This window comes from Lygodium microphyllum, chromosome 9 (assembly GCF_053477565.2).
Source record: "Lygodium microphyllum isolate KBCC chromosome 9, Lygodium_microphyllum_v1.1.10, whole genome shotgun sequence".
NCBI lineage: Eukaryota > Viridiplantae > Streptophyta > Polypodiopsida > Schizaeales > Lygodiaceae > Lygodium > Lygodium microphyllum.
In genome coordinates, this window is record NC_141143.1 from 24927571 (window position 1) to 24947400 (window position 19830).

At 45.0% G+C, this 19830-nt stretch overlaps 1 protein-coding gene across 3 annotated transcripts in view; it reads left to right on the forward strand.

Moving 5' to 3' along the window:
* Window positions 1–7092: 7092 nt before the first annotated feature.
* The window catches only part of LOC148030878 (uncharacterized), a 66425-nt gene continuing 53687 nt past the window's right edge, over window positions 7093–19830 (forward strand). For 2 of the 3 annotated variants that reach the window (XM_087684415.1, XM_087684414.1), the window contains exons 1-2: window positions 7093–7829; window positions 7902–8033. In XM_087684415.1, coding sequence (XP_087540541.1) covers window positions 7344–7829; window positions 7902–8033 — 618 coding nt within the window. In that variant the 5' untranslated portion in view covers window positions 7093–7343. The remainder of the gene's footprint in view (window positions 7830–7901; window positions 8034–19830) is intronic. The other variant, XM_087684413.1, reaches the window with a different exon arrangement.

Sequence of the window (19830 nt, forward strand, 5' to 3'; positions counted from 1 at the left end):
AATTTACTATGGCACATACACCTCAACAAAATGGTGTAGTAGGACACAAAAATCACATCATATTGGAGATGGAAAGGAGCGTACTTAAAGGAAATAATATTCCATACATGTTTTGGACTAAAGTAGTAAGCATTGTTGTCTATATCCTAAATCACAGCTATACCAAATATGTGAAAGAAATCACCCCTCTATAAGCCTTTACTAGTAAGAAACCTTGAATTGCTCATTTCAAAACTTCTGGAAGTGAATGTTTTGTGCATGTGCTAGATACTTCAAGAGCTAAGTAGGATTTAAAGAGCCAAAAAAGTATTTTCCTTAAGTATAGTGAAGAGTCAAAGTCTTAATGGCTCTACAACACTATTGAAAGGAAAGTCATCATTAGTTGAGACATGGCATTTGTTGAGAATCCACATCAAGTAGAGGAGAAATATTCTTCTTCAAACATCCAATATATCCTTACTCATTAGCTCCTCATTAGCCACAACCACGACACAAGTTTGCCTACCCCTACAATGCTTAAAAGGCATGAAGAATTTCAACATGAAAGTAATAATGAATCCAAGGAGGTAGACGAATAGAAGGAATTTCCTAATTGGGCAACTCGACTCTTGGATAGTAGGGATCCATTAGTGGGAAGCTAAAGAAGATTAGGGTGTGCCATGCCAATCTAAGAGGATACAGGAGCAAAAGAGGGCTTAAGAAATGAGTCTATGGAGGATCTAAAGTGAATGGAAGCTATGTAGGTGAAATATGACTCCATTATGTGTAATGACACTTGGGACCTTGTAAAACATCTGAAGAATTGGTAGAAAGTGGGTGTACAAAGCTAAATATAGGGTCAATGGAGCATTGGATAAGTAGAAGGTAGAACTAGTAGTAAAGGGATTTTTAAAAATAGAAGGTTTTGATTACAAATATACTTCTGTAGATTGCCTAATATCCATACCAAGGCCACCCCTTGTTGTAGAGCATGGGTATCTGATCATGCAAATGGATGTTAGGCCAACCTTCCTAAATGGATATCTCAAGGAGGAAGTATACATGAAACAACCACATCATTTTGAGGATGTAGGTACTAAACACAAAGCTTGCAAACTTTGAAATACACTATATGGAGTGAAACAAGCCCTATAGGCATGGAATGAGTGAATTGAAAGGTTGATAAGCATTTTGATGCTAGTTTGTATGTGTTAGAGGAGATTGGTAGTTTTCAGTGAGTTCAAGATGATAGAACTTGGGCTTATGCACTGTTAACCCTCAAACGCACAAAGGTGGAAAATCCGGAAAAGCTAAAGCAGAAGATAAAGGCCAAGCCAAAGTGAAACAAAAGACAAAGACGCACAAGGATGAAAGTCCTAAATAAGGGAGGAAGGCGCGCAAGTCAATACTTTCGTAAAAGAGCGCAAGCGCATCATGGTTTAATTCAAGGAGCGCCGGGCTCTCACCCGTACAATTTGTAAATGTAGACAGGCAGTGGAAAGGAAGCTAGGAAGATAGAAGGACAATGGGAAAAAGGGCCTAGGCCACGACCGACCATGAAAAAAAGGGGATAAGGGGATGACCGCCCAAAAGGGATTTAGGGTTTTGTATATAAAGTTGAAAAGTGAATGAGAAGCTCATTCTTGTGTGTGGCCAAAAGTGGCTCTCCTCTTCTTCTTCTTCTTCTTCTTCTTCTTCTTCTTCTTGTTCTTGCTTGCTTGAAGCTTGTGCTTGAGAGAGGGAGTGTGAGAGTGTGAGGGAGTGCGTGTGTGAGGGTGAGGGACCCGGGGAGGAGAAGCTCTCCATCTTCTCCTCTCTTTTTCTCTTCTCTTCTCTTCTCTTGTCTTGCTCGCGGCAATGGAGCATGGAGCGTGGAGCTTGAGGATGGAGCTTGCTTGAAGCTTGCACTTGGATCGTGGAGCTACCAGAGTGCGCGGTAGAGGAGGTAACTCGATCGGCATGGAGGTAAGCTCACTACACCCGTAGATATGGATGGCGCGTCGGCTATGTGAGAAGTAGCCATTAGTGCTCGGCTTGGAACGCTTGAACAATAAGCGGTCCATGGGTCTTGGCGGTTGAGTGAAAGCTCCCACATGCACCTATGTTTAGGGATCAAAGTTTAGCGAGAAGCAAACAAGATTTTCATCCACAAAGAAAAATATTCTTGTGAGCCACTTAAAGCTTTTGGTATGGTTGACTATATGTAAATCGTTACTCCATCTAAAGTTAACTTGAAGTTTTGGGAACAAGATGCATCTACATTGGTTGACATTGAGTCATCAAAAAACTTGTGGGAGCTTTAATTCATGCCCATAAATAAGTGAAGCTATAATGTTTTACGCAAGTTTTATAATCAATCAAAAGAAGGCCGTTGGAGGCAAGGAAAGCATATTGTAGGGTACATTATAGGTACTTTGGAGTATAGCATCTCATAGAGTAGAGGTGGTGAGAGCACTTTAATGGGCTACATGTTTAGCTTGGGTGGGAGACATATATGCTAGGAGTTATTGATAGGTTATTATTTCTCATTAGGATCTAGAATCATCTCATGGATTAGTAAGAAGCAATCTACAATTTCTATTTCTTTTACTAAAGTTGAATACCAAGGACATGTTTTGCCTCATGTTAGACCTTATGGTTTTGAAGGCTTTTAGCAAATTTGGTGATAGTGTAGAAGGAGCCTACCAAATTGATATTGTGACAACTAGAGTTACATGGTGATTACAAGAGACCCTATATTTCACTCTTGCACCAAACGTATGAAAGCTCCATATTATTGTAAGGAAGGAGATTGAGAGGTTGAGCCAAACCAAGTGTTTAATAACTCTATAGAAAGCTCTTTTGTTGTATTTTCAAGTTATGTAAGTTGTACCTCTCTATAAGCAATTCAAAATTTATAAGAGCTCGAAATAAAGAGCTAGTAGAAAGCTGACTTTAGTGAAATAGGGCTCCTAACTTGCGCTTTTTGCATCTAAAGATCATTATGACAATATGCAATTATCCAAAGATTGCTCTTGACCTACGTAGAGCTTCTCTCAAGCCCCTTTTCACCCACTCAAATCAAAGGGAAATGTGTCTTTGTTGCCATCCAGTAAATTATTATCCACAAAAACATAGTTAAGTAGGGTTGAGATCATGGTCATCTCACACATTAAATTGATTAATCTTTATCTTGCCATTGATGCATAGATTACGTAAGCTAAAATATTCATTACATCATTTACTTCATTAACCTCTAAGTTTTCCATGTTTTTGACCAACTTGTTTACTACATCAACACCAATGCTAGGCCCTGACTTAGCTTCTTGTTGCATGGTATTGGAGGCTTGTTGCGTGGTATTGAAGGAAGGAAATATTTGAATTTGTGGGATACTTGTCCAAAAAGCAGGTTCTTCTAAAGGTGCCCTAAATGGGCTTTGTTCTATAGTAACCTTTGGCAACCCACATGACTACTCTTTAAATGGTTGAAATGGCTGAAGCACTTACTTACAAATATGTTCATACCCATGCCAGCAATCATGCAGCTCATACCATTGCTCATGTTGCCCATAATGCTCATGTTAGTTATCTAATGGAAAATAGAATGGTTGCTTCTCATAATGCTCATGGTCATCACACCCATACCAATGGTCACAATGCTATGGTATTCATAGGGGTTATGTGCATTACAATGTGTACTTGCTTCAGCCATTACGCTAATCTTGTGAGGCGTTACTATAGTCTTTTGCTCAGCCCTTTGAAGTGTACTCCAATGAACGATCTGGGATATCACTTTAGCATTTAACTCAACTAGATTTTCAATAGCAATCTCTATTTGTGTCCAAGACTGAGAAAATTTGTCAATAGCAATCTCTGTTTGTGTCCAAGATTGAGAAAAAGAGTTCTTACCATTGTTGACATTCAAGCCCCAGTTAGCTTATCCAAACTATGGTTGTGGACCAACTTGTTGAGATAATGCTCTTGCCTTGATGCTGATCCTAACTATTTAGCAATTCATGTCATAACCTTGCCTTGAGCATGACTGCTCAACAATGTATCTTCTCCATCCTACATCTTAGAAGTTGACATTTGATAATACAAAAGTCCTCTAATCTCATATAGAGAAGCTCAAAACAATCAACATACTATTGAGAAAAGCAATGGGAGTAATCAAAACAATCAATATACTACTAAGAGAAGCAATGAGAGTGGTTAAATAAGTCAATAAATTGTTGCTAACTATTGCTACTATTGCAGCAACAACTATTGCTCCTACCCCTTATTTGTCCAAAATTGTTGCAATTGTTTCCTACAAACCTGTTGCTACTATTGTAGCAATTGCTACTACTATTGTTGCTATACTACCCTTACCATAGCATAATCAAGCTTCACACCTTTGTATTGAGTTGGTATATTGTCACTTCAATCACCACTTGAGACAAAAACCTTGATCTCACCCCTTTAACCATGACACTACTCTTATACATCCACATATTGTCCCATTGATTGCTCCAAATAAGAGGAAGACAACAACATTGAGCCTTAGGGATGGGATGGATTGTCATCTCCTACAACTTACAAAGTACTTACAACTAACTTGACCAAGATTGAATTCTTGCAGTTGAGCCATAAAGACTTTTAGATTGATCCACAAGCCCTTCAGGAGGCTGTCACAGTTAAAATTGCTGGTTTGAGAGGCAAATCATTCATTCAAGTAACATGAAGAGTCAATTTAGCGAATAAAGAAGGAATACAAGAAGGTAAGGACCCATATAATATGTTAGCTAGTGCAGAGGGCTTCAATTGAGATACGAGTTATGTATAGGAGCTCCTTTCAATAGGAAGAACACAAAACGGCTTTGGATGTGCATGTTAAGGCTTGGTTGAAGCCTCCATTTGTCAGACACCACCTACATGTAATATGTAAACCATCTATGAAGAGATTGGTCATTGAAAAGATGTGCTTATCAACTCAATTTTATGGCAATTTTGCATTGAAATAATATCTTAGTCTCCTCGATTGATGTGAAAAGATAACTTCATTTGATTTTGAAAAAGTTTTTCCATATATAAAAAGAATGTCATTAGGAAAGGAATTTGAACAAATACATCACCTTATGTTTCAATGAAAAATATCACCCTACATCAGTTTTGTGATTAAAATTAACTATCTGGTTTTAACTATTTGGAAAGCCATGATGTTGATCACTTGGAAGATTGGGACCTAATAATAACTATTTTCAGTTGGTTGTTGAAAGCATCTAAGTATGAGATCCATCTTGGGATGAATGCTCTCTTCTTCTTATGTAAAAGGTCACAATGAGACAAGCCATTTGCCACGAAGATATATGCCACATGGAAGTGCAATGGCATATGTAAGTAAGGCATTCAAGGTGTCATATAGGCTGTTAAACTTACTGTTGTTTAATATGCCATCAATGATCATTGTTAGTTTTTAATAACATAGCTTGATGCCTAACAAAACATGTACATCTAGATAACCTTTATGTATGGACTTCTGCACAATTACTACAAGTATGTCATTACCTTTTGAAATTTGATCTAGACTTGGAAAGTGATATATGGTAATGCATTCCATTGTGATGTGTTCTTATTCCAAATTGAGCTGAGGTCATGACATGTGTATGTGCATTTACTCACGTAAGTTTTGGTGGTTGTCATCATTAGAGAGTGTGGACGAGGGACGTGGACTTGTAATATGATAAATTCAGTACTTGTTGCTAGGATTAAGGCTTGATTAAGGGAGGCAATACCTTGATTTCTAAACCAAATACATTTCACGTCGGCAAAATCATAGTGGTGAGGTTCATTAATCTCTCTTCTCCTCCAGTCTTTCTCTATCCATGTGAGATGGGTCCCACATTGGGTGCAACTACTAGTCCTCCAAGTAGACATTATCCACATCACCATGGTCAATCAACCTATATGGCAAACATTGAAATTTGAAGACCACTCTTTTTGAAGACCAAAAACAAGTTTGGTCTTCTTGCTTGAAACCTTTGGGATCCATCCCCAAAAACATTTAGAATTGATGCATATAATTTTCACTTAGGCAGGCCATTAGGCATTTCAAATTTGTAGAGGAGTTTTTTCTTGGGCATCTTGGTTGGCCATTGGGCATTTTGGAAGTCTAGCTTCCAAGTTTCACCAAAATTCAAGAGCCTTTTCATGATCAAAATTTAAAGTTTACATGACATGTGTCCATTCACACTAGAGCTCAAAGCTCAAACCTCAAGGCTCACACTAGCCTTAGACTCTCAAGAGTTCAAATGAGGCCTCCAACATTAAAATATTATAATATGATAAAAAACTATTAGCTAGTTTAGGAAGACTTTTGGCCAAAGTAGGTATTTAGTGCGACTCTATTTTTGTTTGGGTAGGGGGCTTATCTTTCCCCACTAGAGTCGGATGCGATCCGACTCTAAGAGTCATGCCTCACTTCATTAACCAAGTTAGGTCGTGGCTTGTGTTAATGATGGTTGGTTGATGCATCAACTCGCAGTTTATTCTAGTTGGCATTTAGCACCTTCACCCTTAGCGCTTTTCCCTACTTCTCTGCATGTGTTCTTGACCTCTCTATCTCTTGTTGGCACCTATATCACTCTCTCCCACTAGCAAATCACACTACAACCATCTCACAAAAACATAAACTCTCCCTCTTTTCCTCCTCTTCCCATCCCCCCCCCCCCGCTCGTGTCTGTGTGTTGCAATGGTCAAAGAGTGGGAGATTGGGAGTCCTTTGAGATTACTATGGAAAGGGAAGGACTTATCCCCACGTAGCAAATCAAATCCCCCAAGTCTACTCTAGATCATCTATTTTTGGTGGCTCCCCAATGCATTGTGCCAAGTTTGGAAAGTAATGGGCATTAGTCAAGGACTTGCGACCACACCTGCTACGACTTTTCTTCATGAACCGGATTTGTTCCAATTTACCTACATGTGACCTGGCTCTAATATCACCCAATATAAGTTAAGAAATTAGGAGCACCGATTTAAAAGTACAATGATAATATTGTTGGATTATTATCAAAGGACAATGACAATATTTGGATTATGGCAGCGCCAACCTGTCAAAGTGAGGAGGTCTTTTCTGACATTAAAAGATTTCATGTTCGCGACTCACAGATCGCGAGTTCCTCGTTTAAAAACCAATAAAAACTGCATCGTTTTTTCAGCGGATTCCCCCTCATCCACACCACCATCACCATCATCATCACTGTCTTCTTCGTTTTCTCCTTCTGCACTTCATCAACAGCATCTCATGATGCAAATTTCTGCGTTCTATTTGGCCTAACTCTTCGGCCTGCGGACAGCCTACTTGTGAGCTCTCAATGGCACCTAGATGAAGAAATACTGTGAGTTAAATGAAGGATTGTTGTCTCCCTGAACGCTGGATGCCATCAGCTGTACACCTCCGCGTGAGATGGGAGCCTTTCGAGCATGGCCTTGTTCCTCTTCCAGACCTCGCCTTCCCGGAGGTTGGCGCAGCCTCGTTGGCGGCCCTTCGTCGCAAAATGCACAGCTATGCGGAGAATCTGCAGGACAACGGCCGATCAGTTGCAATGACAGGCCGCATCAACATAACAGGCATCGCACTTTGCCTTGGCCTCTTGTATGAACATGCACAAGGGTTGTTTGAGGCCCTAGCCTCAGTTGTACCAGAGACAGATCCACTGTATCATGCTGCTCCTGCCGATATCGATACAGTGGGGGCTAGCATTGATGACCTTGTCCTGTTCCTCTACCTTCAGAACTACAAGAAGCCTCCTAGTAGGTCGCATATAGATGCTGCTGCCGTTGCAGATGTGTGGCCACTCGATAGTTCTTCCCACAAGTTGTCTCCACTTCATGTAAGAGTTTAAGCCATCATCTGTGAAGTAGTGGTGGACTTCAGCAGGTTTAACTGCTTCATTACTGTGCAGGTTAAAACCAGAAAAGCAATGCCTTTCCATGTGGATGAGGAGATTCATCAGCTCGCATACGCGCAAAAGCATCTGCAAGTGCTACTCTCTCTTTTGGCAGACTTTGGAGACCCTGATGACAACGATTCACAGGTTGAGGGTGGTATGCATTGAATTTGTTGGCTGGTTGGAATCCCAAACAGTAGTGTGCTTATGTGCTGTTTGACTAGCAAAAACAAGTATTCGGATGGAGCAGGCATCTTTAAACATCTTGATTAATGTATGTACTTGATGAAGCATTGAATGAAAAGTGGAGAATAATTCTACAAATGAAAGTTAAGTCAAAGTATACATGTCTAGAGACCCTTGTCTGTCTATTAATACTCTTACGACTTCCTCAAATGCTTTTGCACCAAAAACGAGTGCAAATTAGTTATAAACTTATAATGTGATGGAGAACACATCCTTAAAGCTATGCCAACACCTTGATTAAGATATGCACTCAAAGAAGGTTTTAATGGAAAATCGAAAATAATTCTACAATATAGAGTCAAGTTAGAGTGAATATGTCTTCTTTGTTGAATGCTTTCGCACCAGAAACAAGTGCAAATCAGTTTAAAAAGTCTCATGGTAGAGTTTTAGGTGGAGGATGTTGAGGAATGAATGATCTAAAGAGGAATGATAGGGGGGTTAATGAATGCTTGTGATGTAGAATGCCTAGAACTTCCCCTATTTATAGGGGATTTTGGAGCATTTGTCTTATCATGTGCACTAAGTGCCAAGAAACACAAATAAAGCCTTGTTGGGGATGTTAACGGAGACCAAAATTATTAATTAATGCACTGCAAGTAAATGTTAATGCATCTAATGACTAGTTGCTCAACACACCCTCTCAAGCTCAAAAAGGTGCCCTAAGAGAAGTGAGAGAGATATGCTCCACTTGCATGTAACTTTTAAATGTATGACAAGTATAAACACAATGGGATCCTCAGCAAGGATAGTTATGTGGCAAGGGTAAATAGTAGTCATGGGAGCGAAACACAGTCCATCCTATAGAGGATTGAAATATAAGCACATGTGATTATTCAAGAGCTCCAGTCGAAAGGAAACTTGCAAGAAAAAGGTGAAACTCGACCTTAGGATAGAAGCCACTGTTGAGAAACCCTTCATCCTTCACCCGTAGTTTGCGTTTTTGCGTTTCGAGAGAGCTTCAACATCCAGTGAGCGCTTAGGCGCAAGTACCCAAGATAAGGGAAAGGATGCGGATATCAACCTGGAATTGGCTGACATGAAAATGGAAATAGCCAAGATGCAAGAAATGCTAAGACGACCAACGCAACCACATGTCCAATGTGTGTACTATGGCGGGAACCACTTGCTAGTTGAGTGTCAAGCCCCCAGGTCATGACCTTGTGCTAATTGCGGTAGGTTTGGTCACGATAGTGTGCATTGTAGATTGCCTAGAAGATTTCCGTATTCAGAACCGTATGGTCAACCTTACCTAGCGAATAGGCTGCAACAATTCTTCGAAAGGGGAGTCCGATTGGCCCTTCCCGCGTCAAACGATGTTAAGCCGGCTGTTCCTAGAATGGATATAAATCCTACTAGAATACCCAGACCACCTGGCCCCTATGTGACACATCCATCGAGCGACGCGCCAATCCACTACGTGGAAGAGTCAAATGAGGAAGGGCCTTACGTATACCCTTATGTCTCGCACGACGATGAGGGCAACGCAGTCCTTATGAACTATCGACCAGTACCAGTGATGGCGTTAGGTAGGGGATGAGGTAGAGGCCTAGGAGGGTAGACCCAAGATCCAATCATGTGTTGGATTTGCGGTCACCTGAGACACATCTCATCACGCTGTCTTGAAAGGGAGCAACAAAATAGAGACAAGATTGACCTAAGGTGTCCTGAGTGTGGAATCACTCATCTCTTCGTTGACTATTCAAAGCTAAAGCCATCCTCAAATTCAGCTAACGTGCCATCCGTTCCATTGGGACTGTTCGGTGTTAAGAATCTTGACGGAGAGGCTACACCTATCCCATTGCATGTCATGACCCGTGCACAAACGAAGCAGGCCGGCATGTCACTGTCGGGTCCTAGCAATCTTGACGTAGCCTTGATAGGGAACAAGAGCCACAGGCGAAGGAAGAAGAGACACGAAGCTAAAGTTGTGCTCAAAACTGAGAGTGCCACAACGCTACCTACTGGAAAGAAAGTCACTGATGCTGAGGCAGAGACATCAGTTCCAAAGACTGTTGAAAAGGGAAGTGCTAAGGTAGGGGAGTACCCCAACTTGAAGCGCCAACTAGAGGCCATCGAGAAGATAAAGAAGTGGGTAAAGGAGGCTTAGGAACACTTGAAAGATGCAGAGCCCATCTTGAAGGACGAGATTGAGGATCTCTCCAGCATTAGCATGCCACTCACATCTCCTCCATCGAAATCGAGAGATGCGACTGTGTCACAAGCAGTACTGCTTACGCAAAGCCTTAACTCTATGGGCAAGCAACCCAGTCAGGGCCATTGGCGGGGACAATTCGGAACAGGAGAAAGGCAAGTAGTCAACGACCTCCTTACCACTCTAGTGACCACCTCGGTGACGTTAAGCGTGGGAGATCTGCTTAGGCAGCATCCGATCCTATGGCGAGACTTGAAGCAGTGGGTTGAAGGGTTGCAAGAGCAAGCTGCTGCAGGCCTACAATAACAGGATGCAGAGACGCAAATACCGAGTTTGGCGTTGCACTCCATGCCTAAATCCTTGCATGTTAATGCTTTTTGGAAAGGCACCGAGATGCACGCGGTCTTACTGGTCTTAGCCCTAGGCGACACAACAGCGAAAGGGATTGTAGGCACAGGGGTGGGAGTTAGTGTACTGAGCTATGCAGTGCTCCAACTTGGGGCGATCTACCTCTTGAGACTACTAGGTTCAATGTCACATTAGCTAACGGAATGAAAGTGAAGCCATTTGAGGTGCTTAAAAACTGGCCACTGAAAATCGCCGGAGTCCAATTCTCAATTGACTTTATAGTCATGAAGGGAGTGGACTACGATATCCTATTGGGCTGACCCTGGATGTGCAATGCAAGAGTGATCGAAGATTGGGGGAATGGTCTCATCTTTCTAAGCAATAGAACAGAAGCTGTAAGGGTAGAAATGGACTCCTAGAAAACTGCACAAGTTGACCTCAATGCCATCTCCGCTATGCTCAAGGGTGATACCGAGATCAAGGAATCCTATGGGCCCCTAACTAAGTATATCCCATGTCCTGAAGACCATCGAGATTGGATGCCTGTCCTTGCTACCATTGACTTGTCGTTCTCGGACGAGGAGTACGAACAGGCCATTAAAATGATCGGCGAGCCCAAGGGTACATCCTCAGTACCAATCTGCATGATGGCAGGAAACTTTCGCAAAAGACCCAACCCTGTCACTGTCCAAGTGCCAACCAACAGGAGGGAGCTCCAGGGGGTTTTAGAGTATTTGAGCAGCAAGCTAGCGGGCAATCTAGCAGCAAACTTCAAGCCACTCCAAGATCTCTTAAATGAACCAACATGGCAATGGACCATGGTGCATGACCTAAACCTCAGGTACAATTGGGTCCTAGTCCCCAATCAAACACATGAGACATACCAAAACTTATGAGACGATGAGTGGCTAGACGAAGATGCTTCTAATGGTGAATACAAGGACTGTTGCTTCTTTAGTGATGAGAGTGAGGATGAGATAGATACCGTAGAATATGACACCGAAGGATGAGTGATAGAATGTATACAGACAGACTCCAGGCCACAGAGAAAGAACACCTTTAGGATAGAGCAAAGGGTCATGCGCGTGGATTGTGACCATGCTTGGTTGGAACGTATAAGAGCCATAGATCTTGAGCAAGCAAGTCTAACCTAACTAGGTAACACACCAGTGCTTAGAACAGAGTCATTCTTTGAGCCACAACCACCGAGGAGACTACCTTATCCAGTGAAGAGGAGGAGTTTGATTCCGAGTCGGAAGTGAGTTCAAAGAGCGACCCAGAAATATCGAGGCATCCCAAGACTAGAGGTACCAAGGGGGACTTGCCCGTCCATCTGAGGCGCAGACGCTTGAAATAAGAAAGGGGAGAACAATCTAAGGATGCAAGAGCGGACGAACAACGAAAACCGCATGACCTCCCTAAGAGATTTATAAAGTTTAAGAAGGGTGATAGGGTAGTGATTTTGCTGGGTGTTAAACGTCAAGGGCAAACAAGTGAACCCATCAAGGGACCTGCCAAGGTCAAGGAGGCGAACCTAGCCCAGGAAAGGGAGACACCCCGACCTGTCTTTATTGCCGATGACCTGACGGAGAAAGAGGAGACAAGTCTCGTTGTCCTCTTACAAGATTATATAGACGTGTTCGCTTGGTCCTTAGAAGAACTCAAGGGGGTAGACCCAAGTGTAGTGATTCATAACATACCCATGACGCCAGACGCAATGCTAGCCGAGTAGCGACTGTACCCTATGAATCCAAAACATGCGCATGCGGTCAAGGAAGAGATCGACAAGCTGACGAGAGCGGGATTCATCTACGAAATTGAGCACACAGGCTGGGTATCACCCATAGTCATTGTAATGAAGAAAAACGGAAAGATTAGGGTGTGCGTCAATTACAAGAAGGTGAATGCTGCCACTAAGAGGGACAACTTCCCATTGCCGTACACCGAGCACATGCTCGAGAGAGTGGCGGGCAAAGAGGCCTACAATTTTGTGGAAGGCTTTTCTGGATACAATCAGGTGCAGGTGTATCCTGACAATAGCCATAGGACTGTATTCGCCACGGAGTGGGGTGTCTTTGCCTACATAGTCATGCCCTTCGGTCTAACGCTCCAGCCACCTTTCAACGTCTTATGTGCACTATATTTAAAGACATGCTCAGGAAAGAGTTAGAAGTCTTTGTAGTCGACTTGTGTGTTCACTCGACCTGGAGAGAACACTTAGACTCCGAGCGGTCTTTGAATGGTGTTGCCTATATTGTCAGAGTGTAGCGATGCGGAAGCGTGGGACCAAGACTGAGAGAGAGAGTGAACACAGAGAGGAGAGAGAGGAAGAGACAGTGGAAGATGAAGATCTGCTGTATAAGGTGTGCTGTATACAAAGATATGCAGATATATACACGGGCGCAGTGCACGGACTGCGTGTCTCCACCTCGACGATGCAACCTGTTGTTCACCTCGAAGTACGCTGCAGTCTGCACGAATCTCCAGCCTGAAATCTGCAAAGCAGAACTGTGGAAGAATGTGCTGACTGTCGGCTATAAATAGCCAGAAATAATGCGATCAGAAATGGCAGGTCTGTTGCATTAAATGCAGCCGACTGGTCGGTCCGACCGGACTGCCACGTGGCTGGCCGACTGGTCAGTCCGACCAGACTGCCACGTGGCCTAGTGACGTGGCGGCCTGCTCCGACAGGGACTGATAATCGCTAACACCCCCTCTCAGAGCCTGGACGGGGCAGAAGCCTGAGGGATCTGGCATGTCTCCGAAGGAGAGCCTGGGGAAGCGCCTTCGTAAACAAATCTGCAAGATTGTCCTCCATCTTGCAATACTCCACAGCTATGGTCTCATCCAGAAGCTTCTCCCTGATGAAGTAGTACTGGATCTCTATGTGCTTCGTCCGGGCATGAAAACAGGATTCCGTGCCAAGGCAATGCAACTCTCATTGTCGCATTGCAGCAAAGTAGGACAAGTCTGGGGGCAGCCAAGCTCCTCCAATAATCTCCGAAGCCACACAGCCTCACATGTGGTGGAAGACGCGGCCCGATACTCCGCCTCAGTAGACGAAAGGGCTACCGTGGGCTGCTTCTTGCTACTTCATGAGATAACACCTGCACCCAAGGTAAAACAGTAGCCTGTAGTAGACCGCCTGTGGTCCACATTGCCAGCCCAATCCGAGTCGCTCCAACCTGCAAGTACAAGATCTGAACCACCTGTGCTTGCTGGGTAATGAATCCTTAAGTCAGAGGTTCCCCTCAAATACCGAAGTATCCTTTGAGCAGCCTGCCAATGCACCGTCTGAGGTTCACTCATGAACCCCGCCAAGAGACCAATAGCAAAACAAAGATCAATACGAGTGTTGAGGAGCCAAATCAATGATCCAATCAACTGACGGTAGCGGGAAGCATCCGCCAAGGGAGAATCTGAATGTGAAGTGGCCTTCCAGTTCGGATCCATAGGAGTATAGGAGTAGAAATGGTCCGACAATCCTCCATCGCAAAAGAAACCAAGAGCTCCTGTACATATCTCTGCTGAGAGATGAAAATCCCCCTCTGAGACTGGTAAATCTCATGGCCCAAGAAGAAGTGGAGTAGACCCAAGTCCGTCATCTCGAACGCCTGATGTAAAGCTGCCTTCGTCTCTTTGACCTTCTGTGCATGATCACCTGTGACAATCAAATCATCAACATACAACACAAAAAGCACACAACCAGCCTCGGAAGTGTGTACATAAAGCTGCGGATCGGCCTTGGAGTGCCGATATCCCAACTATGATTGAAGGAACGAGTCAATCTTCTCGTTCCATGCACGTGGAGCCTGCTTGAGGCCATACAAGGCCTTCTTTAACCTGTAGACTTGCCCATTTGAAGATCCAAAGCCAGGAGGCTGCTCAACATAGATCTCCTCCTTCAAATCACCATTGAGGAAGGCCGACTTCACATCCAACTGGTAGACAGGCTATCTCCTATGGCCAGCCAAGGCAAAAACAGCTCGAATAGTCGCCATACGAGCAATGGGGGCAAAAGTATCATGACAATCAATCCCGGGGCACTGTGCAAAACCTTTAGCAACAAGGTGAGCCTTGTGCTTGTCCAAAGAACCATCGCTAAGGTACTTGGTCTTGAAGACCCATTTGACGCCAATCACCTTCTTATGCGAGGGGCGAGGCACGAGATACCAAGTGCCATTCCTCTCAATAGCCTTCAACTCGGCTTCCATAGCTTTCTTCCATGGTGCGGACTGTAAAGCCTCCTTCACGGAGGTGGGCTCTCGATGCTGCATAACACGGGTCATCAAACAATAGTTAGAGCAAACAAGCTCCATAGAATGTGCCTGGTGCCTCCGTGACCGCCGCGGACCATCCTGTGGTCCCCACTCCTCAGGGGCCCCCTCGATCCCTGAATCTCGGAGTGTGTCATGGGCCCAACAAGGAGGAGGCCGGACCTCTCCTCGTCACTCTCCATCAGCTGAAGACTCTAGGATATCCACCGATGGTAACTCCTCGGGGGTGACCAGTGGAACAGTAGACTCTGTATTGGAAACAAAATCGGAATCAAAAGACGCTGGCTTCAAAGGAACTGTCGCAGGAGCCCAACTCTCCCCTAGATCTCCAAGAACGGGATGCTCCTCACCCGCTGCTATGGCCGGAACCTCCACGAACCGCACATCTCGACTGGTGTACACATCCCGCGTGACGGGATCATACAAATGATAGCCTTGGGACTGAGAGCTGTAGCCAACAAACACTTGTCTATGGGAAGCCGCTTCAAATTTATCACGATGAGTCTTGGGAATGTGAACATAGGCATCACACCCAAAAACCCTAAAATAAGAAACATCGGGCTTAGTCCCAAAGTAAGCCTCAAAAGGTGTCATCCCATCAACGGCCGAAGTGGGGGATCGGTTAAGGATGTGAACTGTAGTAGCCACAGCCTCGGCCCACAGAAACTGAGGTGTCTGTCGGTGCTCCATCACGATGCACGCCATCTCGATCACACTTCGGTTCTTCCGTTCAAGAAAGCCATTTTCTTGAGGAGTGTTGGTGTTAGCAAACTCCTGGTGATTGCCTTTATCTGCACAAAAACGAGCAAACTCATTAGAAACAAATTCACCACCCTTGTCAGATCGCAAGGTCTTCAATCGCCGGCCCGATCGGTTCTCCTCAAAGAGAAGCCAATCCTTGAAGTGGGAGAAAGCCTCCGACTTCAACGCCAAGAAGTAGGCCCAAGTCATCCTGCTGTAATCATCTACAATCAACATGAAGTACGAGCTCCCTTTCAAGGACTCGTTCCGCATAGGGCCACAAAGATCCGTAGATACAAGCTCCATCGGGGAAGTAGACCGCCGCGAAGCTTTGTTGGGAATCGCATCCCTATGTTGCTTCCCACGAATGCAGGAGACGCATGGCTGCTGGCCCACCACTATGTCCGGCAACCCTCGAACAAGCTGTCCACGTGATGCCCTCCGAAGATAATCATAGTTAAGGTGACCAAACTGAGTATGCCATAGCTCTGACTATGTCTGAGAGGCAAGAAGAAGAGTAGGAAGAGCGGTAGAAGACGTCAATTTGTAGATGCCGCTCTCCTCATATCCTGATGAGAGAACCTTTCGTGACCCACGATCAAGGACTCGCACCAAATCACTGTCAAACTCCACCAAAAGTCCAAGTGAACAAATCTCATGAACCGAAAGTAGATGATACCCTAAACCTAGCACATGCAAGACCTCTGAGGTATGAGTACCACCACGTCCATCTGGAATAAGCTGCATCTCACCCCGTCCTGCAATAGACACTGAAGAGCTATCGCCGATGAGAATCTGTCCACGCGAAGGTCGCAACTGGGCAACACCAACTGATGAAGGAGTCATGTGCCGGGAGGCACCACTGTCAACGATCCACTCTCGAGCCTGGGGAGCTGTCATCGCAGCATCAGAAGCCTTCGGTGTAGAGTTCTCAACGACTGCTAGATGAAGAAACGCAGTTGATGAGGGTGCAGCCACCGCTCCAGAATCCTTCGAGTCCTTCTTGGTGTCCTTTTTGTCTTTGTCGGGGCAATACTTCTTCCAATGGCCGGTCTTACCACAAATATGGCATGTGGATTCTTTTTCCTTGTCCTTCTTTGACTTGTTGTCCTCCTTCTTCTTCTTTTGGTCCTTCCTCTTCTTCTAAGAGGCTTGACCTGTCAAAGCTTCTGACTTGGAAGCATGCTGTCCCTTCAGTTGTTCCTCTTGGTCCAAGACCATAGGAACCAACTCTTCCCACCGAAGAGTAGACTCACGCGCCGAAGGAATAAGGGCGGAGTAGAAAGCACCGAATCGTGGTGGCAATTGGGACAAGAGTGTGATCGCCATGTCTTCGGAGGAAATTGGCTTCCCCGCATTCTGAACCTGCATTTGAAGCCGTCTAAGCTTGTTGATGTGCTCCCGCAACGAAGAAGACTTGTTCACGGACAAGGTCCGCATCTGCACCTCCAAAGAAACCCGCTTCATAAGGGTCATCCGGTTATACATCTGGTCAAGCTCCAGCCATATCTCTCGAGCCACCGTCAAGTGCTCGATGTGGGCTATCACGGCTGTAGTACAAGACAGAAAAAGAAAAGAACGAATCCGGGCATTCAGTTTGTCCCAGTGAGACTGAGCCTTGGCCAACTCCGCACGAGCATTGAAAGAGAGTTTGGACTCATCTCTCACCGAGGGCCGGTCGATCTCCTCCTGTACAAGCTCTGCCAAATCGTAAGACTCAAGGATGGCCAACATCATCACGCGCCAGATGCGGTAATTGTCGCCATCGAGCTTTTGATCTGAGGGAAGAGCCGGTAAGACAGGCACCTTCCGATCCATGATCGTCTGGAACTCCAAGTCAATCTCTGTAGACATCTTCACTTGTAATGCCTGCAAAAACGCAAAAGTGACCCCCTCTGACTGTGTAAATGCAGCCTGCTAGGGCTCTTTCTTCCGCGTCCCGAACCTTCTTCAACCGCCGGAGGCGATGAAAAAGTAAAACCTGCGCTTGAAAGCTGAAAACACAGCCTTCCTCCTCTTCAAACAGCAGCAAACAGCAGCAAATTCACCAACTGGACTCCTTTCCCGCGCGCCCACGCTCGCTTCAGCCTTGTTCCGATGCGCAGCCCTCCCGCTCGCCCTCGAACGCTGGAAACGCAGCCTTGTGTCGCGATGGAATCTCCTCTTCAGGTAGGTTCTTCACTCAGTCAGCCCTTCTTCACTGCTCTGATACCATGTCAAAGTGCAGCGATGCGGAAGCATGGGACCAAGACTGAGAGAGAGAGTGAACACAGAGAGAAGAGAGGAAGGCAGTGGAAGATGAAGATCTGCTGTATAAGGTGTGCTGTATACAAAGATATGCAGATATATACACGGGCGCAGTGCGCGGGACTGTGTGTCTCCACCTCGACGATGCAACTTGCTGTTCACCTCGAAGTACGCTGCAGTCTGCACGAATCTCCAGCCTGAAATTTGCAAAACAGAACTGTGGAAGAATGTGCTGATTGCTGGCTATAAATAGCCGGAAATAATGCGATCAGAATGGCAGGTCAGTGGTCAGCCCGACTGGACTGCCACGTGGCTGACCGACTGGTCAGTCCGACCATACTGCCACGTGGCCTGGTGACGTGGCGGCCTGCTCCGACAGGGACTGATAATCGCTAACATATATCGCCTCTCGAATCCCTTAAAGTGCCAGTTTTGGGTAAAGCACGGATGCATCCTAGGGCACGTGGTATCGAAAAACGGCATTGCCACAGACTTTTCAAAAGTTAGGGTCGTTGTTGATCTTCCACCCCCAACCAACTATAAGGGAGTGCAATGCTTCTTAGGCCATACGGAGTATTATTGGCGGTTTGTGCTGAATTATGCATTGATTGCTAGACCTTTGCGCAAACTATTGATTATATTCGAATGGACTGAAGAATGCTAACACGCATATGAGGAACTAAAAAAACCCCTGACCATAGCACCGATTTTACGAGTCCCAAATTGGACCATTATCTTCCACGTGTATATTGATGCTTCAAAATTCGTTGTAGGGGCAGTGTTATGCCAACGTGGCGAACACAATCTTGACTACTCAGTGAGCTTTGCTAGCAGACAACTCATTGAGACCGAGATGAACTACTCGACGACAGAAAGATAAGGTTTGGCCATGGTATTTGACATGAAGAAATTTCAGCATTATTTGTTAGCCACTCCTTTCACCTTCTTTGTGGATCATCAAGCCTTGCTATATTTAGTAAACAAACCTTGTGCTACAGGCTGCATAGCTCAATGGCTCCTGCTTTTAGAATTCGACTTCTCCGTGGTTGTATGAAAAGGAAAACAACACTACATGGCCGACCACATGTCATGCATCTCCACGGGAGAGGCTGCTGGACGAGGCATCGTAGATGATTTGCTAGACGCGCACTTGTTTACTCTGTCTAGCGAGAGACAACTTGACGCCATATTGGGCAGACGACATAGTCCAAGTGCTTGAGCATGGACTACTTGAATGACCAATATAGAAAGCCCGACTTAGACCGCTCATCCTCAAGATCCAACCCTATTAGTTGATAGCAGGTCAGCTGTATAGGCTAGGGCAAAACGGATTGTTACGCAGATGTGTATGTGAGAACGAGATGCACAAGGTGTTCTTAGAAGCTCACAGGGGAATCGTTGGAGGACACTTTAGCGGAGAAACAACAGCCCGCAAGGTGCTGCAGTCTCAACTAAGGTGGCCCATGCTTTTTCGCGATGCGGCACGGTTCGTTAAGCACTGTGACGAGTGTCAACGGACGAAGGTTCCGATTCGCAAGGATCAAATGGAGCTTACCCCCCCGATAATTGCATGACAACCCTTCGAGAAGTGGGGAATTGACTTTGTAGGACCTACTAGTCTTGCGGCACAATACTTTCAAGCCAAGTATATCATTGTAGCCACTGACTATCTAACGAAATGGGCAGAAGCAAGGGCTATAAGAAAGAATGATGGGAGAACGACTGCCAAGTTTCTATGGGAGCAGGTGATCTCACGATTCGGTTGCCCCAACGAATTGGTTAGCGACCAGGGTGCACACTTCATTAATGAAGTGATCGCGCATCTTCTATCCACCTTTCTAATTATCCATCGGAAATCCTCGCCATACTACCCTCAGGCAAATGGCCAGGTGGAATCCACCAATAAAATTTTGGTAAACGTCTTGACCAAGGT